The following is a 25,532-nucleotide window of genomic DNA, read 5'->3' as shown; positions in this document are numbered from 1 at the left end:
AGTATACAGAGTATACCTATTTATTTGTCACTCTCCATAGCCTATACCCACTTCTAAATCTCCTCTGATTCACACCATTGATTGATTGACAGTATTCAGGATGAATACTCCTATAGGATAGTGAAGGGATGACCCTCCCTACTCTTTCTCTGATTGGCTAGTACACACTAATCTAATGTGTAAGAGGTGTCTTATGTCACTGTTAGTAACGGTCCGTTTATTCTCCACTGGACAGGACACACAAATCAGGTTTACCATCACTGCCTCCTTAAATTGAAATGAAGATGAGAGCAGATAAAATAGACAGGAAGTGACGACGAGTTGCTCGGCGTTGTTATGTGCACTTCCCAATGTGATCCGTGTGAAACAAAAGCTGTAGACAGATATTTACTGTGCATGATGAAACAGCTGCAAAAATGATTATGTGCAGGAGACGAGTCGTAAATATTCCTTCACTTGTTTTTATCGGACTTCTTGTGTGAGCGTTTCTTTGCAGATCAATTTCATAACTTAACCAAGAGACGATGAACATATAGACCGGTTCATGTCTGTGAAAAATGTGAAAAAATGTGCAGCTTAGCGAGCGTCAGGCTAACCACACAGTTTCTGTTCAATAGAAAGCTAGCTACCATCAACGACGACGAGACGCCAATCATCGATATTTCCGATCCCTAGCAGCCTGACATAAAGGAGACATGAAGCAGAGAGCATCGTCCTTCTGTGTGTGAAGGTGTCTGTCAAACAAGTGTCTCATCTGTGTTGGTATGTCTCCCTCTGTGGTTACATCCATGCTACATATTGTGTCACAATGTAGCTGAGAGACACATCTCACTAATCTTGTCTTTCATAAATATTTTTTTTGACTAAACCAAACAGGTAAATTATTCCTTTATCGCTGCTATATTGCATGTTATCCGGGAGGATCACCTTTCATTTAACAGGGTTTGTGTGTCATCCGTTTCATTGCCAGCTCTCATCCTTACATTGAGGACATAGTTTATATTTCACGTTATGTTTTAACTTATTCAAATTGGACTTGGATATTGTTATTTTTTTCTGTGGATATTCACACTTGCAGTATTCACCGTCAATCAATGTCAAACTGTGTGAATGGGATCCATTTGATATTTCTCTCACTTTTAGGTCTTTCATCAAGAAGAAATGAATTTTTTGCGTAATCGTCTCGTTGTTCTGGGCCTGGTGTTGTTGGCCACAATTCTTCTGTACCTACTGCTACCGTCCATCCGCCAGGGCAGCATGGAGCCGTCTCTTGAGGCTCAAGGAATGGGACTGATGTCCACTTCACCTCCACCAATTCCCAACATCAACGTGTCTATCCGCACAGGACAGCTGCCAGGGGACCCTCCACTGTTTTTCAGAGAAGCTTTACCCGTTGATGGAGTTGGACGACAGATCTTGCCAAGGTGAGCTGATAACAGACTGTTTATGTTTCTACCCTCGGACAGCCGCCTTCGACACATCAAGGCGAACACAGAAAGACTCAGGAAGAGCTTCTTTCCTCAGACTGTTAACTCCACTCTCCTCAGTTAAAAACATAATCCTGCACATTGCACACCCTGGGACACTGTTCACATTATTCTATATGTATATTTATTTATTTTTCGTACTTTCAATAGTCCTTTTTTCTTTTTACATTTTTGCACATTACTATTTTACTGGACCCTGGCCAGTTTACACACTGACACTTTACACTGTTTACAGTATCTATATGTTATTATTTTGTACATTCAAGTGACTCCTTTTCATTTGTTACCTTAACTGACTGTTGACTGTGACTGTTAAAAGGTAATCAGAAAAACTTCCTTTTTTTTGTCTTGTCTTGTCTTGTCTTGTCAGGCTGCAAGTGGTCCTTCTTCATGGCCAGGCTTTCACATCCAAAACCTGGGAAGAACTTGGCACAATGGCCCTTCTTGCAACTCATGGATATCAAGCCTTAGCGATGGACCTGCCAGGTTGACAAAAAAACACAACCTAGATTATCGTTATACACAAATTGTATGGCCTGGGGTTGAATAAGATTATCTGAACTAGAAGTCATTTGGAGGGTAGATCAATAGATGCTGTATGAAGGCTGAACAAGGCACATGTTTTTGCTTGATTCCTTTGCAAAAAAGAAGCAGAAAACTCAGTGAAAAGATTCTCAATCTGAAACGTAGGAAAATTAGCGTTCTGTATGAGTAGTGATTGTGTTTGGTGTATGAACTTGTTTAACATTGTTTACACCCATTCACCCTCTTTGTTGCCATGAGTGCCATATTATTTGCAAATGTGATGTTTATTTGAATTACAAGTCACATATTCAGGGTGACTTGAAGAACTCTGGCAATTCCAATCACAAGTCCTTTCCAAATCAATCTAAACAGAGGTCTATTACACTTGAAGTTTTTCCTCAGTTATTTTTTTCTTCTTACTTCAGGGTATGGAAAATCACCAGACTCAGAGGCTTTGAAAACGGAACAGAATCGTGTGGACCTCATTTCAAGGTTCATGGAGTCGTTGGGCGTCAGGGCAGCTGTGCTTTTGAGCCCCTCCATGAGTGGACACTACTCCATTCCCTTCCTCGTAAAAAATAACGCTCAGCTACATGGCTTCATTCCCATAGCACCAGTTGGTACCCGAAGTTACACTCCACAACAATACCAAAGTATTTCAGTAAGTATCTTAGAACATGCAGGTCCTAAATGAACTGCTGCTCTGTCTTATGTTGGAGTCTGGTGTATGTAACATTCTTCATTCATTCCAAGTACAGCTTTTTAATATATATTAGTACAAGTTATTGCTTTAACATATGTGGGGGAAAAATGTTGTATGGCTCTAACTAGCTTACCGTTCTTCTAATAAGTTATCTGGAATTATTTTGTGCATAAAATGTGACAGAAAAGCCTTTTACGGCTCTTTTAGTAAGAGACTATAAGATTAATTGTACTTGTGTGTCTTGTGTTCAGAACTAGTACTGTTTCAAAAGATTAGCCCATCATGTTGTTTATGGGCCATTATAAAGGTATCAATACAGTCTGAAAGATTTTCATATTGCGGTCTGTCATTATCAGTTTTTTTTTTTTTTTCCATTTTTTGGATATACATAAGATCACCAGCAATATAAGAATATTGTTGCCATACAGTATCAGTCAAACCAAATTTTGTGGTATATGTACAATGGCATGTAAAGAGATTCTGATACTCCACATATTTATCCAATGACTTTGTACCAGAAAGCTGGCTTTAAAGTCTGCTGGTTTAAAAGGTTTTGTCACTGTCCAGCCTAATAGTGTTCTCCTGTCTGTTTCCTTTTTAAGACACCCACCCTGATCGTTTATGGAGCCCTAGACACAAATCTGGGTGCCCAGTCCCACAAGAACCTCATACAGCTTCCTCATCACTTTGTGCTTAAGTTAGAAGGAGCCCGCCACGCCTGCTACATGGACAAACCCAGAGAATTTCACCAAGGATTGATCGACTTCCTCAGCAAACTGTAATGAGATATAAAGCTGAGGATAAAGAGGAAGAAAGATGGAAACAAAATAAAGAAGAGAAAAAGATGGATACTAACAAGTACTAAGTGTTGCTCAATATACAGTACAAAGTTGTATTATTATCACCTGAAGTAAAGGGTGTGGTAATTCGAGCAGGGTTTAACACATGAAAATGGCATGTCAAATATTGTCCTGACAGTTAATACAACACTATTTCAGATGTTTTTATTATTTAAGTATTTCTTTTAGCTTTCCATTCACCCAAAAATATTAGAGTAGTTCTTCTCCGCTCATTAAAAAAAGAAGCTTACGACTTGTATGGTATAGTGGGGAGTTTAGTTTGATGTGTTTCATGTCTGTCTGCATGTAAAAAGATGTAATGTGTTTGCTTCTCTGTTACGGTTTATAGGTGACATTTAGGTCACTGTAAATATGCAAATCTAGCAGGTGTCTATCTGAATAGTTTCTGTTTGCTTCCATTTTGATAAAACAGAAGTGTAGATTAAGATCTATTTAACATTCTAGCTTCCAACAAAAGTAATGCTTCATTGACAAGATCAACTAGGAACTGACGTTTTTTTATTATTATTATTTAAGAATATAGTAAAACTAAATTAATTTTAAAACCAACAAATGTGTATGTATATAACGGAGATGAAGTTATATGTATTATATATTTGCAAATACGTTTGGACAATCGTGTGAAGAACAAACTAAAAATAAGAAATATGCATAACTTTAAATAAAAACAAATTGTTTAATTTGTCTGCGTCAGTAAGTTGATGGATATGGTCCGATTTTTATTTTTTAAAGTTTTTTATTTTTATTTTGAAACGTAATAACCACGCGCCAGGACTTTTATTTTGATAGTCAGTCAGCTGTTGTCAGGCGCTACACTGAGCTGTCAGCTAGGGGAAAACTGCTTACCTGACGAGCTAGTTCACTGCGCAAGGTAAGTCTTTTTGATGTAATACCTGGAGAAATAGAGACTCAATAATACATGTACACGGTTCGCAGTCGTGTGATCGCCTCTCCGTTTATGATGCTAGTTAGCTAACGTCCAGAGGCAGCTTGCACAAAGAATAAGTCGACTACAACAAGGCTCGGTCGCTGCTGAAGCATTAAACTGGTGTTACTGCAGTTTGTCAGTAATGTGACAGGCCTGCTGAAACAAACAAAAGCTACTATAACTGGAGCTGAAGTTACTGCGGCCTATGCTGCAGGCTTTTGGTTATAACAATTAGTGGTTAAGATAAATCTCAATGTGCTTCATTTTGATCTGCTGCCGTGGTTTTGTCTAACTATGTCCATCCCTCTTTCTTCAGAGGAGTAAATAAATACCACCATGCTGCCTGACAAAAACGGTCCAGGTGTGGGAGGAGGACAGAGCTGTCCTGAGGGAGAGGACCCCTCTGTGAGTCTGTTCAGACAGTACCTGCGCCTCAAAACTGTCCACCCAGACCCGGACTATGGTGAGAAGTCCTCGTCCAGTTTGCTCAAATCAATGCATATCTTTAGGAGTTTTAAGGATTGATCTCTGGCATTTACCTTTGTTGGTTTTTGATAATTCACTTAACATGTGATCATGAAGCTTTAATCCGCTTTGTGTATAAATCTACTATGGATAAGTAAGTTTAAAAAAGAAGAAGAAGTGTGAAATGTATTTGTTTGTTGATCTGGTGTCAACTCAAGCTGTAGAATTTGTCAAAGTCCAAGTCTTATCTGCTTAGACAATAAGTACAATCTGTTATGTCACAAACATAATGACTTGAAATATAAAGATGAACTGCTGTTATTGGTCCTAATTTGAAATTAAAAGAATTAATAAAGTAAAAATACTGTAATCTAAAGATGACGACAAAACCTAAACAATAGAACTTCTTGTAGTGGCAGCACATATTGCCTTTTTTTTTTCTCTCACAGAAATAATCACTCTTTATGACATGACTCTATGCAGTTTTGTATCCAGTCAGTTGTGTTGTTTACGGCTCATTTTCAGACTTGTCAGGCAGATGTACTCTTTATCTCCATAAGGACTGGGTAGCATTTGCGGACCAATTGTTAGTGAGAGCTGAACAGGTAGCTCAAATAGTGGAGTCGTCGTCTCTCAACCGGAAGGCCGAGGATTCGATCCTCAGATCCTGCAGCAAATTGTTCCATGTGTCTTTGGGCAATAGACTTAACCCCGAACTGCTCCCCCTGCTATCCCTGAATGGGATAAGTTACTTCTGATGGTCTCACTCCCATCAGTGTGTGAATGGGTAGGTGTGTAAAAGTGCTATGAATTAGTCAGAAGACTAGAAAAGCATTGACTATTTTAAAGGACAGTTATTGCTGCTTTTCCTGGCTGCCTTTCTCACACCAACCTGGAAGTTGCTGAAAACTGATTCCCTGACAAGAATAACATTCTCATTCTTGGATTGTTGTGACTTTGCGAGTTGAAAAGGTGCTGTCACAACTTAAACCATAAGATTGTGACTCCCCAGTGTCCAGTTTGTCACTTTTATACAGACTTTATTCTTTCTGATTATTCATTCACAGATGCTGCTCTTAAGTTCCTGGACAGGATTGCAGAGGAGCTCGGGCTACCCATAAAAAAGATTGAGGTGTGCGTCAGTGATCGTATCATAGTCCATGATATCTAACGCTCTCGTGCAAACTGGGAGTAAACAGTGTTCCTTGTGTGTTGCTGCTTTTGCCTTCAGGTGTTTCCTGGCAGAGTCGTTTGCATCATGACATGGGAAGGGACAAACCCAACCCTCAAATCCATCTTACTGAATTCCCACACAGATGTTGTGCCCGTTTACCAGGTATGTCATCAGACTCTGTTTGTAGTGTCTGCATCCTGTTTCATCTGTAATAGACGTGAAAAAAATGGACTTGATATGAATCTCTTCTCCAGGAACATTGGAAATACGATGCTTTCAGTGCTTTCAAAGATGCAGAGGGCAACATTTATGCCCGGGGATCACAGGACATGAAATGTGTAACTATACAGTGGGTATAAACTGCATTGATGACTTGTTATTAAACAGGATTAGAGCTCCAGTGTTGTTGTGACCTTGACTTTGAATTGTGTTTTTACTAGCTCCTCTTAGCCTGCATTCTGTCAGATCAGACTCTCAGTGTCTTATATCTGTAATAGGTGTTCTTTGTGTTCTTCTTTCCTTTGCAGGTACATCCAGGCCATCAGGAGACTGAAGGCTGAGGGGCGGAAACTGATGCGCACTGTGCACTTAATGTTTGTTCCTGGTGAGACACTTGTTTGCTTGCCTCCTTATCACCCCACGAATTTCTTAATTAACTTGTTTCTCATCGAACCTATTTGAAGTCTTCTTAAGTGAAGCTGAGTTTAATGACACATGCCACACATCCTTTTCATAGACAATGTAGCAGCACAGTAAATGTGTCGAACAAAGATGAACTCTGCTCGGGTCTATCGTCACATGCTTGAATTTGTTCATCGATCAAACCTCAGTGAACACAACCATAAAGTGATATTTAATTACTGATATTTTGTCAGTGTGTCCGTGTGAAGTAGTAGCTATCTGGGTGCTTAAAGTGACAGCGACATGTGAGGCAGCAGGTACAACATGAAATCAGCTTGCTTTCAAATTATAGCATGTGTTGTTTTCATTAGATATGAAAACAACACATGCCACGACCTCAGCAGTTGTCGAATCAGACATGTTGATTGAAAACAGCGGTTTGGTTGCGCCCGCGCCTTCAATCAGAATGTTGAATGTCTCGTATTCTCACGATTAGAAGGTGTTAAACTGGTCTTGACAGTTGTGAACATTTTTTGCATAAGAAAAGACATGACATTAACGATTTTTTTTTTTGTTTTTTAATTATTATTCAGATGAAGAAGTCGGTGGTCACAAGGGAATGGAAACATTTGTGAAGCACCCAGAGTTCCAAAATTTAAACATTGGCTTTGCACTGGATGAAGGTAAACAAACAACACTTGTTTCACAGAGTCACTGAACCCCATGTTGGAAGGAAAAATGAATTGAAGTGTTTAGTTTGCAGTATTCCTGTTTAATCGAATTGTTATCTTTCTGCATCAGTGTTCATATAAAGTATACTACAATGTCTGTTACTATAGCAACAACACTTTTGGTTCTTGCTACACTTACTCTGCCTCCTTCTAATTCTCATAACAAGGCAGACATTTTTTTTTTTTTTTTCAAAGGCTATTATATCAGACCGCACTCTTATCTGTACATCATCAACTTCTGTCCTTTAGCTCTGCAGTTAGCTCCTTTTTGTTTTTTATGTTTTAGTTTGGGAATTGTGATGTATTTTTCCTAATACAGCACCATGTTTTGTAGGTCTTGCAAACCCTGGTGAGGACTACACAGTGTTCTACGGCGAGAGAAACCCCTGGTGTAAGTGTAAAACACAAGCAGTAAACCACCTCTGCCATCTGATCCTATTCCACATATTTTAAGGATGATTACGGTAACTTAGGCTCGAGTCAAACAGAATGACTTCTTCTCATAGGGATCACAGTCCACTGTCCGGGCAGTCCAGGTCATGGCTCCAGGTTTGTGGAGAACACTGCTGCTGAGAAGCTTGTGAGTGTCCACAATATTTCTGGTGAATTATTTAAGTGCCACACGGACTGAGAGGGACTGTGTCACTGATCACATGGTTTTGTGTCTCAGCGCCATGTCATCAACTCCTTCCTGGACTTCAGAGAGAAGGAGAAACAAAGGTGAGGTGGAACAACACTATACATCTTCATTCTTATCAGCATTGACGCCAAGATAAAAATCCTCTATATGTGTAGTGTTTTAAAAAAAAAAAATGTATGTCTGGATGTCTCTATCACAACGCTTGGTCTATTTCATTATTCTCCAAATGTTCACCTTAAGACACGAGCTTCAACAGGCAGCTTCAGAGTAGAAATCCATGCTGCTTTACATTCAGTGGGCACAAATAATATTCTGAGAGAATCTAACACACTTATTTATATATGGAATAAACAACTATTAGAAAACACGCTGTTATTAATATTATCACAAGAATATCAAATCAAGCAAGATGCTTACTCTTATGAGTGCTCAAGTCTCTATAGTCTAAACATGTTTTCCTGTGATAGAAAGAACTAAGGACAGCCAACTGAAATCAATTTAACATGAAATCCCTTTTTATATTCACTCTAGTTAGTTACACAAACTCAGCAGGGAATTAATCAGACTTTTAGTGAATTTGACCCCTGGTCATTGAAAGGAAATGCTAGGTGGCTAATCCTCTCTTGTTTGTGGTCTTTATGTTTCACTGGACGAATATGAATAAATATGAGAGGAAGCCGGGTGTCTGATTATTGCTGTGGTACAATGAGAAGAAATCTGAAATGATTTCACGTCCACCATGTTTGTATTCAGGCTAAACACCAGCGAGTGCTTCACGCTCGGGGATGTCACCACAATAAATATGACTATGGTCAAAGGAGGCGTGGCCTATAATGTCATTCCAGCTGAAATGGACGTCAGCTTTGACCTAAGGATACCACCGAGTGTAAATCTACAGGTGAGTGTTTATATCCGTGTGGCCTGTTAGGCCTTTAGGCATCTGATCCACGGACAGATATTTCCTGTGTTGAATGACCTCCGGCTCATTTTGTCTCCCCCCTAATTATGATCATTCCTTCCAGGACTTTGAGAGACAAATCAAAGAGTGGTGTAAAGAAGCAGGAGAGGATGTCTCCTACAAATTTGCTCAGGTCAGCACATTAACATATTGTACTCGGATGTAAAGGGATGTTGCTTCGTCCCTGTTATCAAATAGATTAATTAGCTGCTTTCTGTTGCAGAAACACATGAACCAGAACGTGACTTCGACAGAGGACGATGATCCTTGGTGGAATGCCTTTAACACTGTCTGCAAAGCATTGTGAGTGAAATGTACTGAATCATAGCTTGTGTGTCCTCAGCCTCACTTTCTTATTAAAGTGTGAACAGGCTGTCGATAGTGGATGTACAGAAGCGTCTTCTGTTGAAACATGCATGTAAAGGCTACACTGTGTGTGCAAAGCAAGCCCTTTTCAATTGGATCATAAAACATGATTCTCTCCTCCAGCTTTTACTGAAACAAACCTTCTAATGCAAATCACTTGTGAGTTTTCACACCTTAGCTGCAAATATTCACACAGCTCCCACAATCCTTTTTTTCTCATGTTTATGAAGAACAGCATTGTCTGATCTGTCTGATTGTGCTTGTGTCAGAATCTGAGGAAAAGCCGAGTTTCTTTCTGTTTTTATGGAAACTAAGTCTGTGTGTGTCATTTTCTCCACTGTAGGAATGTTACTCTGCAAAAAGAGATATTTCCAGCTGCAACTGACAGCCGTTTTATCCGAGCTGTAAGTATGAGAACAGGATTTGACAGCAGGAATAGATAAAACGTTGACATCATATTCAGTTGGGGTTTTTTTTGTGGTTTTTTTCGATGTCTGACTTTTTTTCTTCAATCTAGGTTGGTATCCCTGCCATCGGCTTCTCCCCAATGAACAGGACACCGATCCTGCTGCATGATCACAACGAGTTTCTGAATGAGCAAGTCTTTCTGAAAGGCATCAGTGTGTTCGAGAGGCTCATCCCAGCTCTTGCCAGCGTTCCTGCCTTTCCCAATGAGGCTTAGACGAGTCTTCATTTTCGACCTTTTTACAATGCATTTCACTAAAGAGTTGATGATTTAACTTTGAATACTTGAGGAGATTACCAAAGAATAATAACATATACTGTATATCACAAGCCAAAACTGAGCACTTAGCCTTTGATAGAAGTGATTTTGTTTCTTGATTCTCAGGATAAAGACAGTAAGATTTTATTACTCTGTATTTCATCAGGTTTTTTTTTAACACACTTACTGTTTGTCAGTATTGTTGAGTGATGAGTGTGCTTGTATAGACATAGTCTTAAAGACATATACATTGTGACAAGTGTATTTCTAATCACGTTGGTTTGGAGAAATTCAACCTCATGTAATGTGAAGATGACTTTGATAAACTTATCAGTCCACTTAAGCTTTGTTGCTTTTTTAAGATTACACTTGATCTTAGCTATGATTCCACAGATATACTGTACCTTGAGTTAAAAACTTGAATTGAATAAAAGTATATCTTAACTTTTTTTTTTTTTTTGGGGGGGGGGGGGGGGGTTTCTACGGCACAAGTTTGAGATCTGTGTGAAATGGAAAATCAAGCAGCAGTGTTCAACAGTGTCCCAGTGGAGCCAAAATACATGAATCTCAGCACATGTACTATGTGCACCGAAAGAAGGCACAGAGGCTGTATACAGCAATAACAGAATAATGTTAAGCCATATGAAGTTTGTACTGTAGCTCTCTAGATAGCAAATAGGTTGTCACCGCTAAAGAAAGGATTGATGAAGCATTTTTAATGCTTTCCCCCCAGAGGACAAATTATTAACGTTTTCTTTACTGCCAGCAGTTAAACTTTAATTTTAAGCTTAATTTTTCTTGAAAAGATCTTAACATCTTAAAAGATGTTTTACCACAACCGCTGCCACTCAGATTCATCATGAAATGCAATTACTCATTGTCCAGTTAAGTAAATTGAATAAAATGTATCAGCTCCAATCAAATGCTGAGAATGGAATAGAAAAATGTTATGAACTTGATAGTAATGACATAATCCTCTCTTGTCATCTAAATCTGGATAACTGTCCAATTTGTTGTTGGTTAAAACGTCTTGTCTGGTCTTAAAAGACCAGACTTAAAGGTTTTTTCTTTGACAAACCGGGGCAAATGAAGCTTATTGTGCCTGATTGCAAAACAGTGGATTTCCAAACCAGTACAATTTTTTTTCCAAATGTTTTTCATATAGCTGAAATTGTCATAGGCTACTCCAGTTCTGTGTTTTAATCAATCCCTAATATCCTAGGCTGTAGGCCTTATAATGCAAAAAAAGCATGCTAAATGAAGATGATGAACATGGACACACAAGTGTTTGAGTTTGTTGATTTTAGCTTTTAGCTTAAAGCACTGATGTGCTTTGGTACAAACAGAGCCAAACAAAAGTTGTTGAGGTGTCTTTGTCATGACAGTGCACTCAAATGTGTAATTGTAAGTAGAATTACATGATATACTTTAGAGACACAAAGACATTGAATTGACAATCAAAAAAGTATAACAAAGGTGGATATATAATCACTATCGCTGCTACACATACAATGAGGACTGTAGTAAACAGCAGTGCTCTGTAACAGAGGTGCATTAAAGGGCAATATGAAATAAATAATTATTTTGCTGTGTTATGCTGTTTGTAGGAGGTAAAGGTCAGTGTCACCGACAGTTCAGCTCCCTTTGGAGATTTAGTCCAATTAACAGTGCATGGTTCTCTGAGGGGGACTGGCAGGAAGACTCTGCAGTCAGTAATTAGTCTTCTCTCTCCCCAGGACATGACAGCAGTATTAGCACATGGAGCAATCAGGAAGACTGCTAAAAAGCTGATCTTACATCCTTTCTTCCAGAAGAGCCAGAAATAGGTGGCAGTCACCTTGTTGGGTGAGCTTTTGAGGATCTGAACATCTGGCTGTGAAAAGCTATGCATACTGTTGACCAGTTTATCTAAAATAAGATTCATATTTGGATGTTTCTAAAAACTGCCATAAACCTAAAAGCAGGACTTATAGTTATATGACCAAAGTACATGCATGAAATATGATCATTTTACTCCCACACTTGTTCAATCAGGGGTCAGATTTAATAACAAAGGTGTCTTGGGCAAAGTGAGGCAGAGATTCAAACCTCAGTCAAGGACACCAGCAGCGAGCTTACCCGCATGTGGAGATTTAAACTGACTCCTGCAGTCTCTCCACACACCCTGCTGCGCTCTTATCAGCTTTAATGTTATGATATACTAACAGGTCTAACAGACAGTAAAACTAGAAGGCTGAGTTTTGCCCATGACGAAAGGAGTGTACTGTATAGGTAAGATAGTAAGAAACCACCATATCACTCCGACCACTGGATACATGTGTATGTATTTAAAAATAAATCAAAAGCTTACATTCCACCAATCAATCTAAAATCCAGCTTTATTTTTACATCTTCAGCATCATAGCACTAACATCCAGCTCTCTGTTTTTCCTTTGCTTACAGGGAGCTGTTAATATTCAGAGAAGCTGCTGTGTTTGAAGGAAGACACGTACAGGAAATCTGCCAGCTGGATTTTATTTCACTCTGCCTTTCTCTCCTGGCATGCAACTACAACTGTCCTCTGGATTTAATTACAGTTAAACCCTGCTGTGATAGCCCCCTTAAGCAAGAAATAATTGTAGTCTGTCAGAGACTGCTGTTTGTGAACACAATATTTCGTTGCAATACACCATCTCCCTTTTTATTTGTCCATAAAGGGATGTTTGGTTTGGATATAACTTGATAATCTAATGAAGAAAATGATTCATAAACATGACGTCAGTAAACAGAACAGTTTCGCTGAAGAAAATTAATGAATTTCCCTTTACTGTAGTTTCCATCCAAACTGGTTTGAGTTTACTTGATTTCCAGTTTAACCACGAAATATACTCAAATCTGCTTTGAAACTAAGAAGTTTGACTGTTTATGACAGTTTTGCAAATTCAATTTAATCTTGGTTTCCCTTCAAGTGTGGCGCTTCAGTTTGGTTGCCCATTTTCATTATTTAAAAGTCAGTGCAGTGCAGTAAGGGCCCTCTGTCTTTTACTTCATTTGGTCTCCAGCCTGTTTTGAAACAGAGACTTTGTAGTCTGCAGGACATTGCTCACTGTCTGAACAATTTTCTCATTGTCCTGTTATCAGGAACTCCATTGCAAGTTGCATTAATGGAGAATGGCATTGTTGCTGCTTCTCTGTTATCATACTCTCTGTATTTCATTGATTTTGGAAGTTAGGAAAAGACCTGTGACTGTCAAGATCTTCCTTCATCAGCGACTGACACTTCTTCTGTGCAGAAGAGCAACAGCACAAGATAGAAATGATTACATTTTTGTAATATTTCTTTATAGAGCTCCAGTGCCGACTGTGAGCCATCATATTTGCTTTCAAAGTTACTACAGCACTAACACAAAAGAGAAAAACGAGTATAGTCAACACAGTTAGTTCTTGGATTGGATGGCAGGTACTCAAATCAAAAACCCTGAGCTCTCTGACTTGCAACCAGGAGATGTCAAAGCAGCCACTTCAAACAAAGGTTCTGTTTGATACTTCCTGGTTGAGAGAATAGTGCACTCTTAGCACTCTGTCTTGTTTTAGTTCAAAATGTGTCTGAATTCATTTTTCAATACGTTATTCTTAAGTTTAACCAGAACTTCTTCACATACAGGAGCCGTTGCTAGTCATGCCAAGCTAACATTGACCCTTTCCCTTTAAAATTGTCAAAAACTCAAGTCTCGAGTCATCAAAGTAGAATCTGAGTTCCCGAAAGCTGAACATTAAACTATTCTAATATTTTCATTCTGTCCTGTTTGAACATTACATTTACTGTGTGCAACTGTAATGTGGTTAGCCTTTTGTCATTCTGTTAGCATGTAGCTGCAGCATTTATTGGAAGTATCAGCGTATGTAGCATGTTGCTTAGCTTTAGCCTTGTTGCTGTTGTTTCTTTTATGTAATGCAACTGAGGTAGCATATTATGTAGCATAGCATTAGCAACAACTATTATTTTTTATATATTTGCAGTACATCAGCATTTATCATTTAGTTAAACGTGGGGAGGACTGTTATAATAGGCTTCACTTAAGCACATCAGTTATATCAATTTATAATAATTAATCGCTCCAAGCTTAGGCTGTCTTTATCTCTAATGTTTATACTATTAAAGAATATTGTTAAAGCCCAGAGCCATATGATCATTACATTATTATAATAGTATGTGCACGCTTGTCATCTAGTTAATTCATTGTTTTGTATCGTTGTGTGAAGGTCTTCTTAACTTTAAAGATCAGAGAAGCTGTTTGCACAAACTGTAAAGGTTTATAAATCCATTACTAGTAGGCTAGATGCTATGTGTTGTGAGGCTAGGCCTGTATCTTTTCCACCCTCTGCCTCGACCTCTTTGTGCTAAATTACCGGGTTAGCGAGTTTCAGTCACCTGACCATTCGGCTGTATTTATTTTAACCTAAATGCAACTAAATCTGCCCAGAAGTCATAGTTTTACATTATTTAAAGGGATACTTCACCCATTTACATGAAGCTGTGTATCATTAGAAACATGGTAGTAGTGTTGAATGGTCATGAATCCAACCCTCATTTTGCCCTGAGAAGAGAAAAATGTGTTTTTCTTTGCTTGGAAGTTTTCTTCATGTGATGCAAAAAGCATCATATTGCATCACATGAAGAAAACTTCCAGGCAAAGAAAAACACATTTTTCTCTAACCCTCATTTAATTGTTTGTTAAAATCAATATCTAGACAAGCTAGTGCTACAGAGGATCTGTTTGTATCAAGCATCCTCTGCAATATCAATGAAATATAAAAAAAAAAAAAAGATCTCAATAAGACCTACCGTCTAATTTGTAGTTTTAAAAATCCGATAGACTACATGTTGGAAGCAGGTCTTGTTGATGTGTAACACATATCCTCCATATTGTGTCATTCTCTTAAAACTGCTGTTGAAATGATCCTCCAAAGATTCTCCATTCAGGTTTTGATGGCTTCGGGTATTTTATAAAGAAAACTATCTGAGGAAAATAAGCAGTAGCATATTTTCAGAAACAAAAGACACACAACCTAACGTACCATACTACTGCCTGCGCTCCAAGTTCTCAAGGCAACACCCACTTTTTAAAATAAATACTGTAGTGTCCTGTAATTTAAAACATCAGTAGCCTATAAGCTTTTAGGCTTTTTGGCCTTTGTCACTTTGCTTCAAGCTGAGCATCACAATGCATTGCCAACTATAGTTCTTAACTGTTTTAGATCAAAACATTACTTAGATTAACAGCAATTGCTTACAATGTAACTTTCAAAATAAAGCTTACTGTCCTCTTAGTGGAAATACTCCTGATATATTTCTGATAGTGTGGCATAATACTATCACACTAGCCTACATTAACATAATTTACCTTTCTTAGTTGGATTCATTAAAATTACATAAACATATTGTAGCGTCCGTCCGGACGTTAAAGGACGACGAGAGCGTTCAAATAACAACTTTTAATAAACGGGTCACTGTCGGCCGTGACCACGCCGTTTACAGCAGAGAACTACACACACAGCCGCAACAATCCAACTCTCAACAGCCGCTCAACACGTTCTCCCCGGTGCATTCACAGACTCTCCACATAATCTGAATTATGATCACATTATCAACTACTGACTTTACAACATGAACCGTTACAATATATTATATTTAATGCAACCAAAATTAGCAGATACTATCTCAAACATTGAGTTTGAAAGTTACTTAAATAATTATAAGAAAACCAAGGAGGCATTTATATTGAATATATTTGATCAAACGTACATAACGAGCCTACTGAATCATTTATTACAGTGCACAAGCTCTTTTTTGTGCATGGTTCAAATGCTTTAATAGCACTGGGTTAGAAGTTGATGTTTTACAATTCCGTATTTTAATACATTTTATTACAAAACAATGGACTTTTAGACTTTGGGTATTGGCGTAATAAAGAGTTTAATGTAATAGTGGCATTCGGGGACCTTTTAGAAGGATACTCAGAGGTCCCATTCTTACACTTGCAAGCAAAGAAGAGCTGCGGTCAGTCTTAAGTAAAACATAAAATTGATTCCGGATGACAAATCCCATGTGGCCTTGAGATAAATAAAGACAAACTAGATTCTTCCACTAGTCCGCTGTTGCCTGGTGAACATGTACGCGCCTTGCCCCACACGCTACTGCTGATGATAGAGAGAGAGAGAGAGAGAGAGAGAGAGAGAGAGAGAGAGAGAGAGAGAGAGAGAGAGAGAGAGAGAGAGAGTGAGAGAGAGAGAGAGAGAGAGAGAGAGAGAGAGAGCGAGATTGTGCGCGCGCCGGCCTGTAAGGTGGTTGTGTCGGTGTCGGTGTTGGTGTATGTGGGAGCAGGAGGAGAGACTCTGCAGTGTCTTGGCAGCTGCATTAGTGCATCTCCCACCGTTCGCGATGCCTTCACGGCCAAAGCCTGCCTCCTCCGCGTGCACTTGACAGCAGATAACTGACATGAACTCGTCGGGGATCTGAGCCGGACATCATCCACGCTATCGTCTCGTTATCTATATGCCCCGGAGACGGTCCGGAGCGCTTCATTCACGCACCGAAACCCCGTGACGAGAATTGTTAATGGAAAATGGCGATAGGCAGAAGCTCTTGCAGCATCGTCTGCTTGGTATCTATTCAGATGATCTTGATTTTCAGCGCATCGTGGCCTGGAGCGGAGGGTCTCACGTTCCCGCAGCAATACACGTAAGTAAAATCCAGAATGGAACCATAGAGGGGATCTGATGGGAGACAAGTTTGAGCTCGTCCAAACAGCTCTGTTTGGACAGATAGTAAATTCATTCTGGTTTATCTTCCGCTCTTATGTCATTTTTGACAGTGTTGGCGATTGAATGAATGGAAAAGGCAGGGTATTTACATCTCAGTGCTCTAAGGTGTTGTCCACACAGTATGACTTGGCATGCATAGGAAAGCTGTGCATATTATTTAGCCAACATCTCCCATGTCAGTGTCTCAGTGAAGATCTGAAAATTGCTCTTAAAAAAATAACAAAAGCCTTATGACAGATTAAATATAGGCTGCAGCGTTTGAAAAATAATGCAGCCTCTCACTGTCCTCACTGAGTTTCAGATTTTTTTTTAAAACAACCATACACAGCAAGCTGTAGTCTAAATGTGAAGCCCAAACCACTGATACTTGAAGGACAGTCAGTGAAGTTGCAGATAAAAGGCTGCATTAAATCTGTGCAGTTTTTGTAAAACTGAAAAAGCTTTTTTATTTTATTTCCCCCCTTATTCCCCCTGCTGTTCTTGTCATAGAGTTTACCAGATGTTTCCATGCAGGCTTCCAAGAAAATAGAAAACAATTCCTTTGGTTTCAGAAATAGTCTCTTGAACCTCTCAAAATTCTTCGTAGTCCTTAATGTTTAGTTCTTCTCATAGAGAGAGGTGTGTGTTGCATAGAAAATAAACTGATTTGAAGATTCAAGAGAGTGAAGATTTGATATTTTCTCTGATGTTAAATGTATCCTGTGCTTATAGTTGTTTAATTCCTGACCTTTAACCTGTTACTGTTAAGTACAGCTGGCACTTAAATCGAGACTCCAGCTATCTGGGCCCTTCTCCAAGCTCTGCAATCAGTCGGCTCTGGAGGGAGGAACAGGCCAGATGGTCCACTCATCTTCGGGGCACATAGTGAGGGATTTCTGTCCAATCACAACTGGAGCGCTGAGGTGTATTTTCCAATTAGGAAAGGGGTCTATAAATCAGGGGGGTGCGAGTGTACATGTTTGTGTGTTTATTTTATGATTAATTGGGTTATTTCAAGTAGGATATAGCTGCTGCTTTCTTCTCCTCCTCCTCCTTGTCCTCCTCCTTCTTTCCTCTTATTTTTCTGCTGAGTGCTCTGAAACAGCTACACAGCGCTCTGCCCTGGGTCTCTTCATGTAAGCTAAATGAAGCAGAATCGCTATGCTGAAGAACAGCATCTCATTCCAATTAAGAATTAATACTGCAGCAGCCAGGATTTATACCCTCTCGCCCTCTTCCCCTGCCTTACTGTACAGTGTCTGTGTCTCTGCAGATAGATAGATAGATAGATAGATAGATAGATAGATAGATAAAATGAAAAAAAATTGATAGATCGATCTACCAAAAAACGTGTGCTTTGAAGCTGAATATTATTTACATGAGGTGGTTATTTACCAATTTTGTTTTGTTTGATGAATCCTATGGTTGCTGTGGCGTGGTTCTTTGTAATAGAACAACAGTGCAGAGTGTGTGCAGTTTAAAAGAGAGGAGGAAAGAAAGACCGGTGATGCTGATCAAGCATCAGTCATATCTAAACGACAGCGTCTGTTTTGTGGAGAAGAACCCAAACATCCACTACATGTGCTATAGATCATGTGATATCATAATTATTCCCTTGAAATATGATACGTTCACCTCTCAAAGGAAGGTATGACAGAAACCGTTTTTGAACCACAGGGTTTATTATGAAGTAAAACTTGAATGAAATAAAATAAGAAGCTAATCACAAGTTCTAAGAGCCTCAAGGGAACTCTTCAAACGTCTGGATTGGATCTGAAGTAGAGAAAATCACCACATTATATAATGTTTGTTCACTTTTTGTCTTTTCATGAGTTGTCTTTCATTGGCAAATCTATTATTTACCAAAATATTTTCTGTAACAGCTTAATATTATATTGATTTCATTTTGGCTGACCATGGTGCTGCGTGGATGGAGAGATTGACCCTGTATAGTAGATACTTCAAGATAGATTAGAAGGCAGACAGACAGATGGAGTACACGCATGTACATAGAGCTGCCTATAAACATCTGTTCTATCTGATTCTCATGCTCCACCTATCACTCAGCCGCTCCACCCTCCACCTCTGGCTCTCTCTGCTGTAAGTGAATGTGGGTCACATTAAAACACATTCCTTCTCTCTCTCGTCTCAGGAGAGTTTGAGTAAAGCAGGTAACTGAGAAGAGGCACAAATGCAGCATGCTGCACAGCCGCCTCAGCGCAGGGCTGCGATCCAGAGTTGTTTGACATCCCACTGGGCTCAGAGGAGAGGAAATGGAGCACACAGTGTAAAAGTTAGGACTGAGCCTCAGCTGCACTGACTCACACAGAGGAAGCCGATCTGCAGCTCTGTTGGCCATAGACCCGTACAACAAACCTCATTTATTCACCGACACGCTCTCAGTTTTACACATTACATGGAAATATTGAACACTAGTGGAAATGAATATTTTAAACGTGCAGTGATTGTAATGATGAATTAACTGAGTGGCTCTCAGCGCATGTTGACCTTCACCGACCTTGACAAAGATTTGCATCTATAAATATTTCACAGAAAATAGCATGCATGTGAAAACATATTCACCAATGTCAAACAAAGAGGGAAGCTTATAAGTGTAGTTTTAAAAACTGTATTTTTGTAAAGAAGATGCTAGAAGTTGTTTGTGTGTAGGATTTAGATTGAACTGAAATAGTTAAAAGTTGTACAGTAAATCTTGTTACACGACCAATACTTGACCATGCTGTTCATCTATAGTGACATTAAAGGGATTTTGTAGCATTTCAGATAGCTTCCTTTGTGGATTCTATATGATTCAGTTGAGTTGAAACACAGCATTACACCAGTCTGCTCTTGACTGTCTGTGTCAAAACTCATCCTAAACAAAGAACCAAATTCAAACTATGTAACCTGCTGCTATATAAACTACCTTTTCAAACCAACGAGTCCAAATGATCAGAGTGAATGACGCTGAAAACGCTGGCTAATAAAACCAATAAACAATATTTAAATGTGTTTATGCTCAAGACCAAATTCAATATATTTTTCTCTGAGCGAGAAAGAGGTATAGATGATTGATTTAAATTGATGATGTGTGTCTCTACAGTTACGTTATTAAAGGCAGAATGTGCAACATTTTACACCTAATTGCAGCAGAATTTTAATTGCAGTTGACGTGGACGGGAAAGCCTTGTGTATAAAGCTGTTTTAGTCAAGTACTAGAGAAAAGAAGAATAACTTGGCCAGCTCACTGCTTATTCAGATGTGACGTAAGTGTGTTTAGATGCCGTTCAGTCTGTGTCAGTTTATGTGCAATACGAAGTTATGAGTTAACTTAAGTGTGTTAACTTTAGCCTGCTAACACAACAATGCAGGACACAGGCAATTGCAGCTCCAAAGGATATTTGCCCGCCGCTTGACCTTATGGTGCGTTCTAATTGATAACTCCTACGTGCGAACACGAGTGGAGTGGGGTTGGAGGTGTGCCGCTGGAGGAGAGTTGAGGCCTCAGAATTGCGGAGGTGTCTCAAAACAACGGCTTAATTTGGTTTAATGCTGGTGCTAAAGTGCAACGTCTACTAGATGAAGAAGTTGCACATTCTTCCTTTACAAAATGTCAAACGTATCTCAACAATTGGCTGTAAAAGCAACTTGAAATGTCTGTGCTTACCATAAAAAACTGACGAAGAAAATGACAAATATTTTATGGGAATTTTCCTGTATATCGTGACAAAACACAACATAAACTGACATGACATGAATGCACACTCAAGATATCGCTTATTATTCCCCCCCTTTAAGAATCCTGAGTGGTGAAAGGACCCTTTTTTCATATGACTGTGCAGTTCATTGAGGCTATCCACTTCATCATGTACTTATATATTTATACATTCAGAGCTGCTCCTCTTGTGAGAAACACTCTGTGATAAAATGTATTAATTCAGACTCATTCAGGTTTTAAACATGTTTTTCAAGTCTATGGTTTTCAGAAAACAGTATCAAAAATTTTTTTCTCCAATATTATTATCATTATTTATTTCCTTATTATATTGCCATATAAGACCATAACATATAAGAATAGTGTGAGTCACAGGATGCTGACTCACCATGTGTAATGTTTTATATTTGGAAATCTCTGGAGCAAAAAAATAAGTGCTTGGTCAGCGAACGGTGCCGGGGGTTTAAGAGTTGCATTAATCACATTAACACACCTCTACCCAGTGATATATATCAGGAAAATTAAACTCAATGACCGCCACAATATATATCTTTTAGAAGGATTATTTAAAGATCTGCTGTCTTTTTTTCCCAAGCACTCCTTTTCTTGTTTGTTTTTTTTTCTTTCTGTTGCAGCTGCCCCCACTGCCTCAAGCTGAGAATTATTTCACTCTTAAATCTTGCTGTGCTTGTCAGAGACTCTTTGTTAAGCATTCTGTCATGTCTTAAATAGGCCTTCAAAAATAGCCAAAAAAACCCTACATCTCAGTTTTCCACACCGGCCCTTTAAGATACGTGGCATTTTTCTGTAACTCAGGTACATTTCTGGAGTTTGAACAGTCGAGATCTCTAAAGAGAGCTGTCTATAATCATGCCTTTAAATCTTTCACATGCTAAATGCAATGATGTCTCCTAACTCAGCTGGGGGTTGAATGATAAAGAATTGACTCTCTGGGCACTCACTGGATTCAGGAAGATTTTTCCTGATATAAAGTAGATATAACTAGAGTACATGGGACAGGGGGTAGGAGTAGGAGCGTCTTTCCTTCTACTCTCACTGTGCAATAACACATGGACACTTTCACTTGTATGTGCAATAATCTCAACCAAGTGCAATAATCGCAATAATAATCATTGTCTATAGCCATTCTTTGTATATTTTTTACGTTTTTTTTCCAGCAAAAGAGTGTTCTATTATTTATTCTATCTTATTCTTTATATTTTTACTGTTTTTTGTTACCTGCTACATTTTATTGTATATGCTGCTGGAACCTAAATTTCCTTGAGGGAGTCATCCCAAAAGGACCAATAAAGTTCAGTCTAAGTCTAAAGATGAGCAAATTCAGTAGAAAGCACAAATAAATGTTTCTCCAGCACATAGTTCTTTCCCATCCATTTGTCCAGGCTGAAAAACAAGTTGAGTCAATGAGTGATGGTTTAACCAGTGAGGTGAGGCAGGTGAAAGAAATATTCATTCATAGATCATTGTTCAGGGTTTCTGTAGATGGGTAGCAAAGTCTGAACAGGAAGTGTCCATTAGTCATAAACCAGTATTTACAATATATTAAGTCTTATAAAGCATGTTTTTAATTTCCCCTGTGGCTAATGGCATACCATTCACCATGGCATTGATATACCGAACATGAAAGACACCATCTCTTTTGCTGCAGGATGCTGCTTCTGTTTTAACAGCTTGTGTGAAGTTGTTTGTGCTTCATTGAGAGAGCTGTTTGGAGTGAGACTGTTTTATATTACAGAGAGCACATTTAGAAGAAGGCAAACATAGTGCATATTTTTACATGTTGTGTGGCTTACAGTGTGTACTAAGCATTATTTACATGCGCTGTGTCCAACATCCAAATGTAGTGTGAGGGTTAAGCTTCCCTAGATTTTGGCCTGGCTCAAGACTAAAGATTATAAAAGTGATTATTCGTCATCTGTTTGCTTTTAATGTAACTATTTAAATAATTTATAGAGTTAGGCATCAGAAACAGTTTCAGTTCCAGGGCTGTACTTTTAGCAATATCACAGGAGGAAGTGTCGTAGTAGTAAATATCAGCACAACTGTGATTTGGTGCTGGACATGAGGCTGCAGGCTGAGGGAGAAAACCACATTTAGCACAACACCACTCCTTTCTTTGTGATATTGAAACATATAGTATTAAAAAGCAAAAACTAGCTCTCCTTCTTAATAATTAATTTGGCTTTTCCAACATAACTATTTCTCGACCTGAACTGAACTGGACTGTTGCCAAGCAACACAAAGGCAATTTCCTTCATCGCTGGTAGTTTGTGGTGTGTGTTTCTGTACATTTCAGTAGAGCAGCTATTTTGTATTTTAGACTTGAAACTTTTGTGTAGGTCTATTGACTGTTGCTTTGGTGGCCTTTGTGATTCCAAGGCCTCAGTTTGACCAATCAGAAATAAACAGTGGCTAGTGTCCAAACAGCTTACTTTCACACTATTTATATTTCACATTGAGTATGTTGTCAATGTACCTGGATGTACTAGATTGACAGAAGCAAAGCCATTTAATAAAACATTGAACTTTTTCACAAATGTTTCTGCGTTTAAAAATGTGAATACATTGTTTTTACACTTGGCCTCCCGAGCCATCAAAGTTAGCATTCCATTGAGCCTAGTTTAAGCTAACGTCTTGAAAAGAATAGAAAAAAACAACGACCAGCACTCGATGTTGTGTAGAAACAGGTCACATCATCTGGGTCATAGTTGACCACAGAGCATTGGCTAATATACTCAAACAGTCTGTGGAACTGCAAAAACAAACTCTACATTTGACTGCAGTCTGTGATTATTATGCAGTCTTCTTTAAAAGACACAATCAAAAGCTTCTGACAAGGAGAGAAAAATATGAACTCAGCTGTAAAGGCGTTAATCATTTTGAACCTTGATTTGATCAGAGGTTGTTAAATTGAGCAGCTCTTGAGCCACAAGTAAACCGCTCCTCTCCTGAATTGCCCTTTTATTGAAGCCCTTAACTCCCACAACCTGGTGGATTTTTTTGTATCTCCTGCCTCATTAGTTGCTCTATTTTCGAGGCTCTGCTAGAAAATCCATCAGCACCGCGTTGATCCCGACAGCCACAGGAGGTTTAAAAGCTATTTACATACTTACAGAATAATAATGCATCAATCTTTTAGTTTTCTTTGCTTTGAAAATACCCCCTCAGAATTATGATGATGAGTCATAATTGGCTTTCACACATCCAACAAGCCTCTCACTCAGGTGTTGTTGGTTGCTTCGTTTCTATTCTTTTTGTATGTCACTGAAAATTAGATGGATACGTCATCAGTGGTGTACCAGACTGTAGTAAGTTTGAAAAGACGTAGTTGATTAGGCAGTTTTCAGTAATGATCAGCTTTTTATTGTCGTACATGTTATGGTCTTCTTATCTATCACATTTTGGTGTTCACCCTATCCATAATGAGCAACCAAAAATAATTTTGTATGAATAATTTAAACAATGCACAGGATGTAAGTAGGTTATTTTTAAATAACCAATGTTTACTTATCCACTCTCTCTCTCTCTCTCACACACACACACACACACACACACACACACACACACACACCCTTCTTTTTCACTTGTTTGTGCCGTGTGTCAGTCAGCCTGTGATGTCTCTCCACAGGATAATGCACTGGGCCCGGCGCATCGAGCAGGAGATTGACAGAGTGTTTCAGCACATCACTGGGGCTCAGCAGTTGAAAGGGGTGAGTGTGTGTCTCTCTTTTTACAGTATTAATGTCTTACTCATCAAAGCAGTGCCTTAATTCAATAAAAAGATGCAGCAAGCTAAAAGATTACTGTGTAAAAAACCCATTAATCTGTTAGGTTTAGAAGCTGAAGCTAGAAGCTCCCTTTGACAAGTCACACTCTCCTTAGCTGCTGATTAGATGAAAGGTTTTGTTGCTGACTCTGTCCCATTTGAAATCATTTTCTAAACTTGGCCTCTCCAAAAAAAAGACAGAACTACAGTCTGAGGATAACATGACATCTCCCAAAAACGTTTTACAATTGTTATAAATTGATGATTGATGTCTGATGCTAGTGATGTCCGCTAATGTTAGCTGTCGTGTCGCGGTGACCTGCCTCTGGACTCAATCAGTGACCATTTCTGGAGCAAGAGGTCTGCAACATCAGTTAGGTCTAAACGCTGCTAAACCATTTGGAAAAATATAAAACTTCTGGTTTTAATGAGGATATCTTGAGCGTCACTTTTTAACTGGGAGAAGCTCAGCAGCGCTCTCTGATTGGTGGGGCAGAGAAACAAATAGAGAGCCAACAATGGGTCAACTGATAAAACGTAAACTAAATATCTTTGAGTCTTTAACTCCTTTTTTAGCTACTGTTTGGTGCATGTTGGCAAACGACTATATGATTTATTAAGTAAAGAATGTTTTTAGTAGTAATTCATAAAACCAGTCATTGAAAATGTATCTCAGTCATTTAAACCAAAACCTGAAACTGATTTCTGCTCTGATAAACGCTGATCTAATATTGCAATAAATTTAAATGTCCAATTTCCAATTTTCATCGGATTTCGCTCACTAGTCTTATTCACTTTTTACCTTTTTGTCCCAAACGTGATCGATATTTTCCTGGCTTAAACAGCTGTATTCTTATGAAGGGCTGTCCCTTCCTGCTGAAAAGGCAAATGCCCTAAACCAGGACCAAAGATTATCTGTAGGGGGCAAGAGAGGCCCACTCGGTAAGGATGTGTGGGGGCGTTCCCTCAACAGAGAGCAGCCGCTCGTGTCCTCTCTGTTTGTGTCAGAGCAGAGCAGATGGTCAGCCTGCAGCCTGCACAAATGACTTCATGTGACACTCACTT

At 38.9% G+C, this 25,532-nt stretch overlaps 3 protein-coding genes across 6 annotated transcripts in view; all 3 read left to right on the top strand.

Moving 5' to 3' along the window:
* The first annotated feature begins 229 nt into the window (after positions 1-229).
* abhd14a (abhydrolase domain containing 14A) lies at positions 230-4,255 on the top strand. Of its 4 annotated transcripts, none has more exons than XM_079341456.1 (6): positions 230-249; positions 618-762; positions 1,144-1,424; positions 1,858-1,973; positions 2,438-2,673; positions 3,318-4,255. In XM_079341456.1, exons 3-6 carry the CDS (start codon positions 1,162-1,164, stop codon positions 3,495-3,497), a joined length of 795 nt encoding a protein of 264 aa, XP_079197582.1. In that variant the 5' UTR covers positions 230-249; positions 618-762; positions 1,144-1,161; the 3' UTR covers positions 3,498-4,255. The 4 variants fall into 4 exon arrangements, with proteins under 4 accessions (XP_079197582.1, XP_079197583.1, XP_079197584.1 ...); XM_079341455.1 differs by lacking the exon at positions 230-249 and adding an exon at positions 263-478; XM_079341457.1 differs by lacking the exon at positions 230-249 and having other exon boundaries at positions 261-720.
* Positions 4,256-4,341: 86 nt separating this feature from the next.
* LOC306822423 (aminoacylase-1-like) lies at positions 4,342-10,624 on the top strand. Its single transcript, XM_079341454.1, has 15 exons — positions 4,342-4,446; positions 4,820-4,966; positions 6,036-6,100; positions 6,200-6,304; positions 6,397-6,491; positions 6,670-6,746; positions 7,357-7,446; positions 7,829-7,885; positions 8,001-8,074; positions 8,165-8,214; positions 8,888-9,032; positions 9,157-9,225; positions 9,316-9,395; positions 9,802-9,862; positions 9,976-10,624. The coding sequence occupies exons 2-15, from the start codon at positions 4,840-4,842 to the stop codon at positions 10,138-10,140; spliced, it is 1,260 nt and encodes a 419-aa protein (XP_079197580.1). The 5' UTR covers positions 4,342-4,446; positions 4,820-4,839; the 3' UTR covers positions 10,141-10,624.
* Positions 10,625-16,377: 5,753 nt separating this feature from the next.
* Positions 16,378-25,532, top strand: part of cacna2d2b (calcium channel, voltage-dependent, alpha 2/delta subunit 2b) — a 32,275-nt gene continuing 23,120 nt past the window's right edge. Inside the window, exons 1-2 of the mRNA XM_079340851.1 lie at positions 16,378-16,903; positions 24,330-24,411. Coding sequence (XP_079196977.1) covers positions 16,788-16,903; positions 24,330-24,411 — 198 coding nt within the window. The 5' untranslated portion in view covers positions 16,378-16,787. The remainder of the gene's footprint in view (positions 16,904-24,329; positions 24,412-25,532) is intronic.

Source organism: Symphodus melops, assembly GCF_947650265.1.
Source record: "Symphodus melops genome assembly, chromosome: 4".
NCBI lineage: Eukaryota > Metazoa > Chordata > Actinopteri > Labriformes > Labridae > Symphodus > Symphodus melops.
This window is presented reverse-complemented; position numbering and strand designations above follow the sequence as displayed.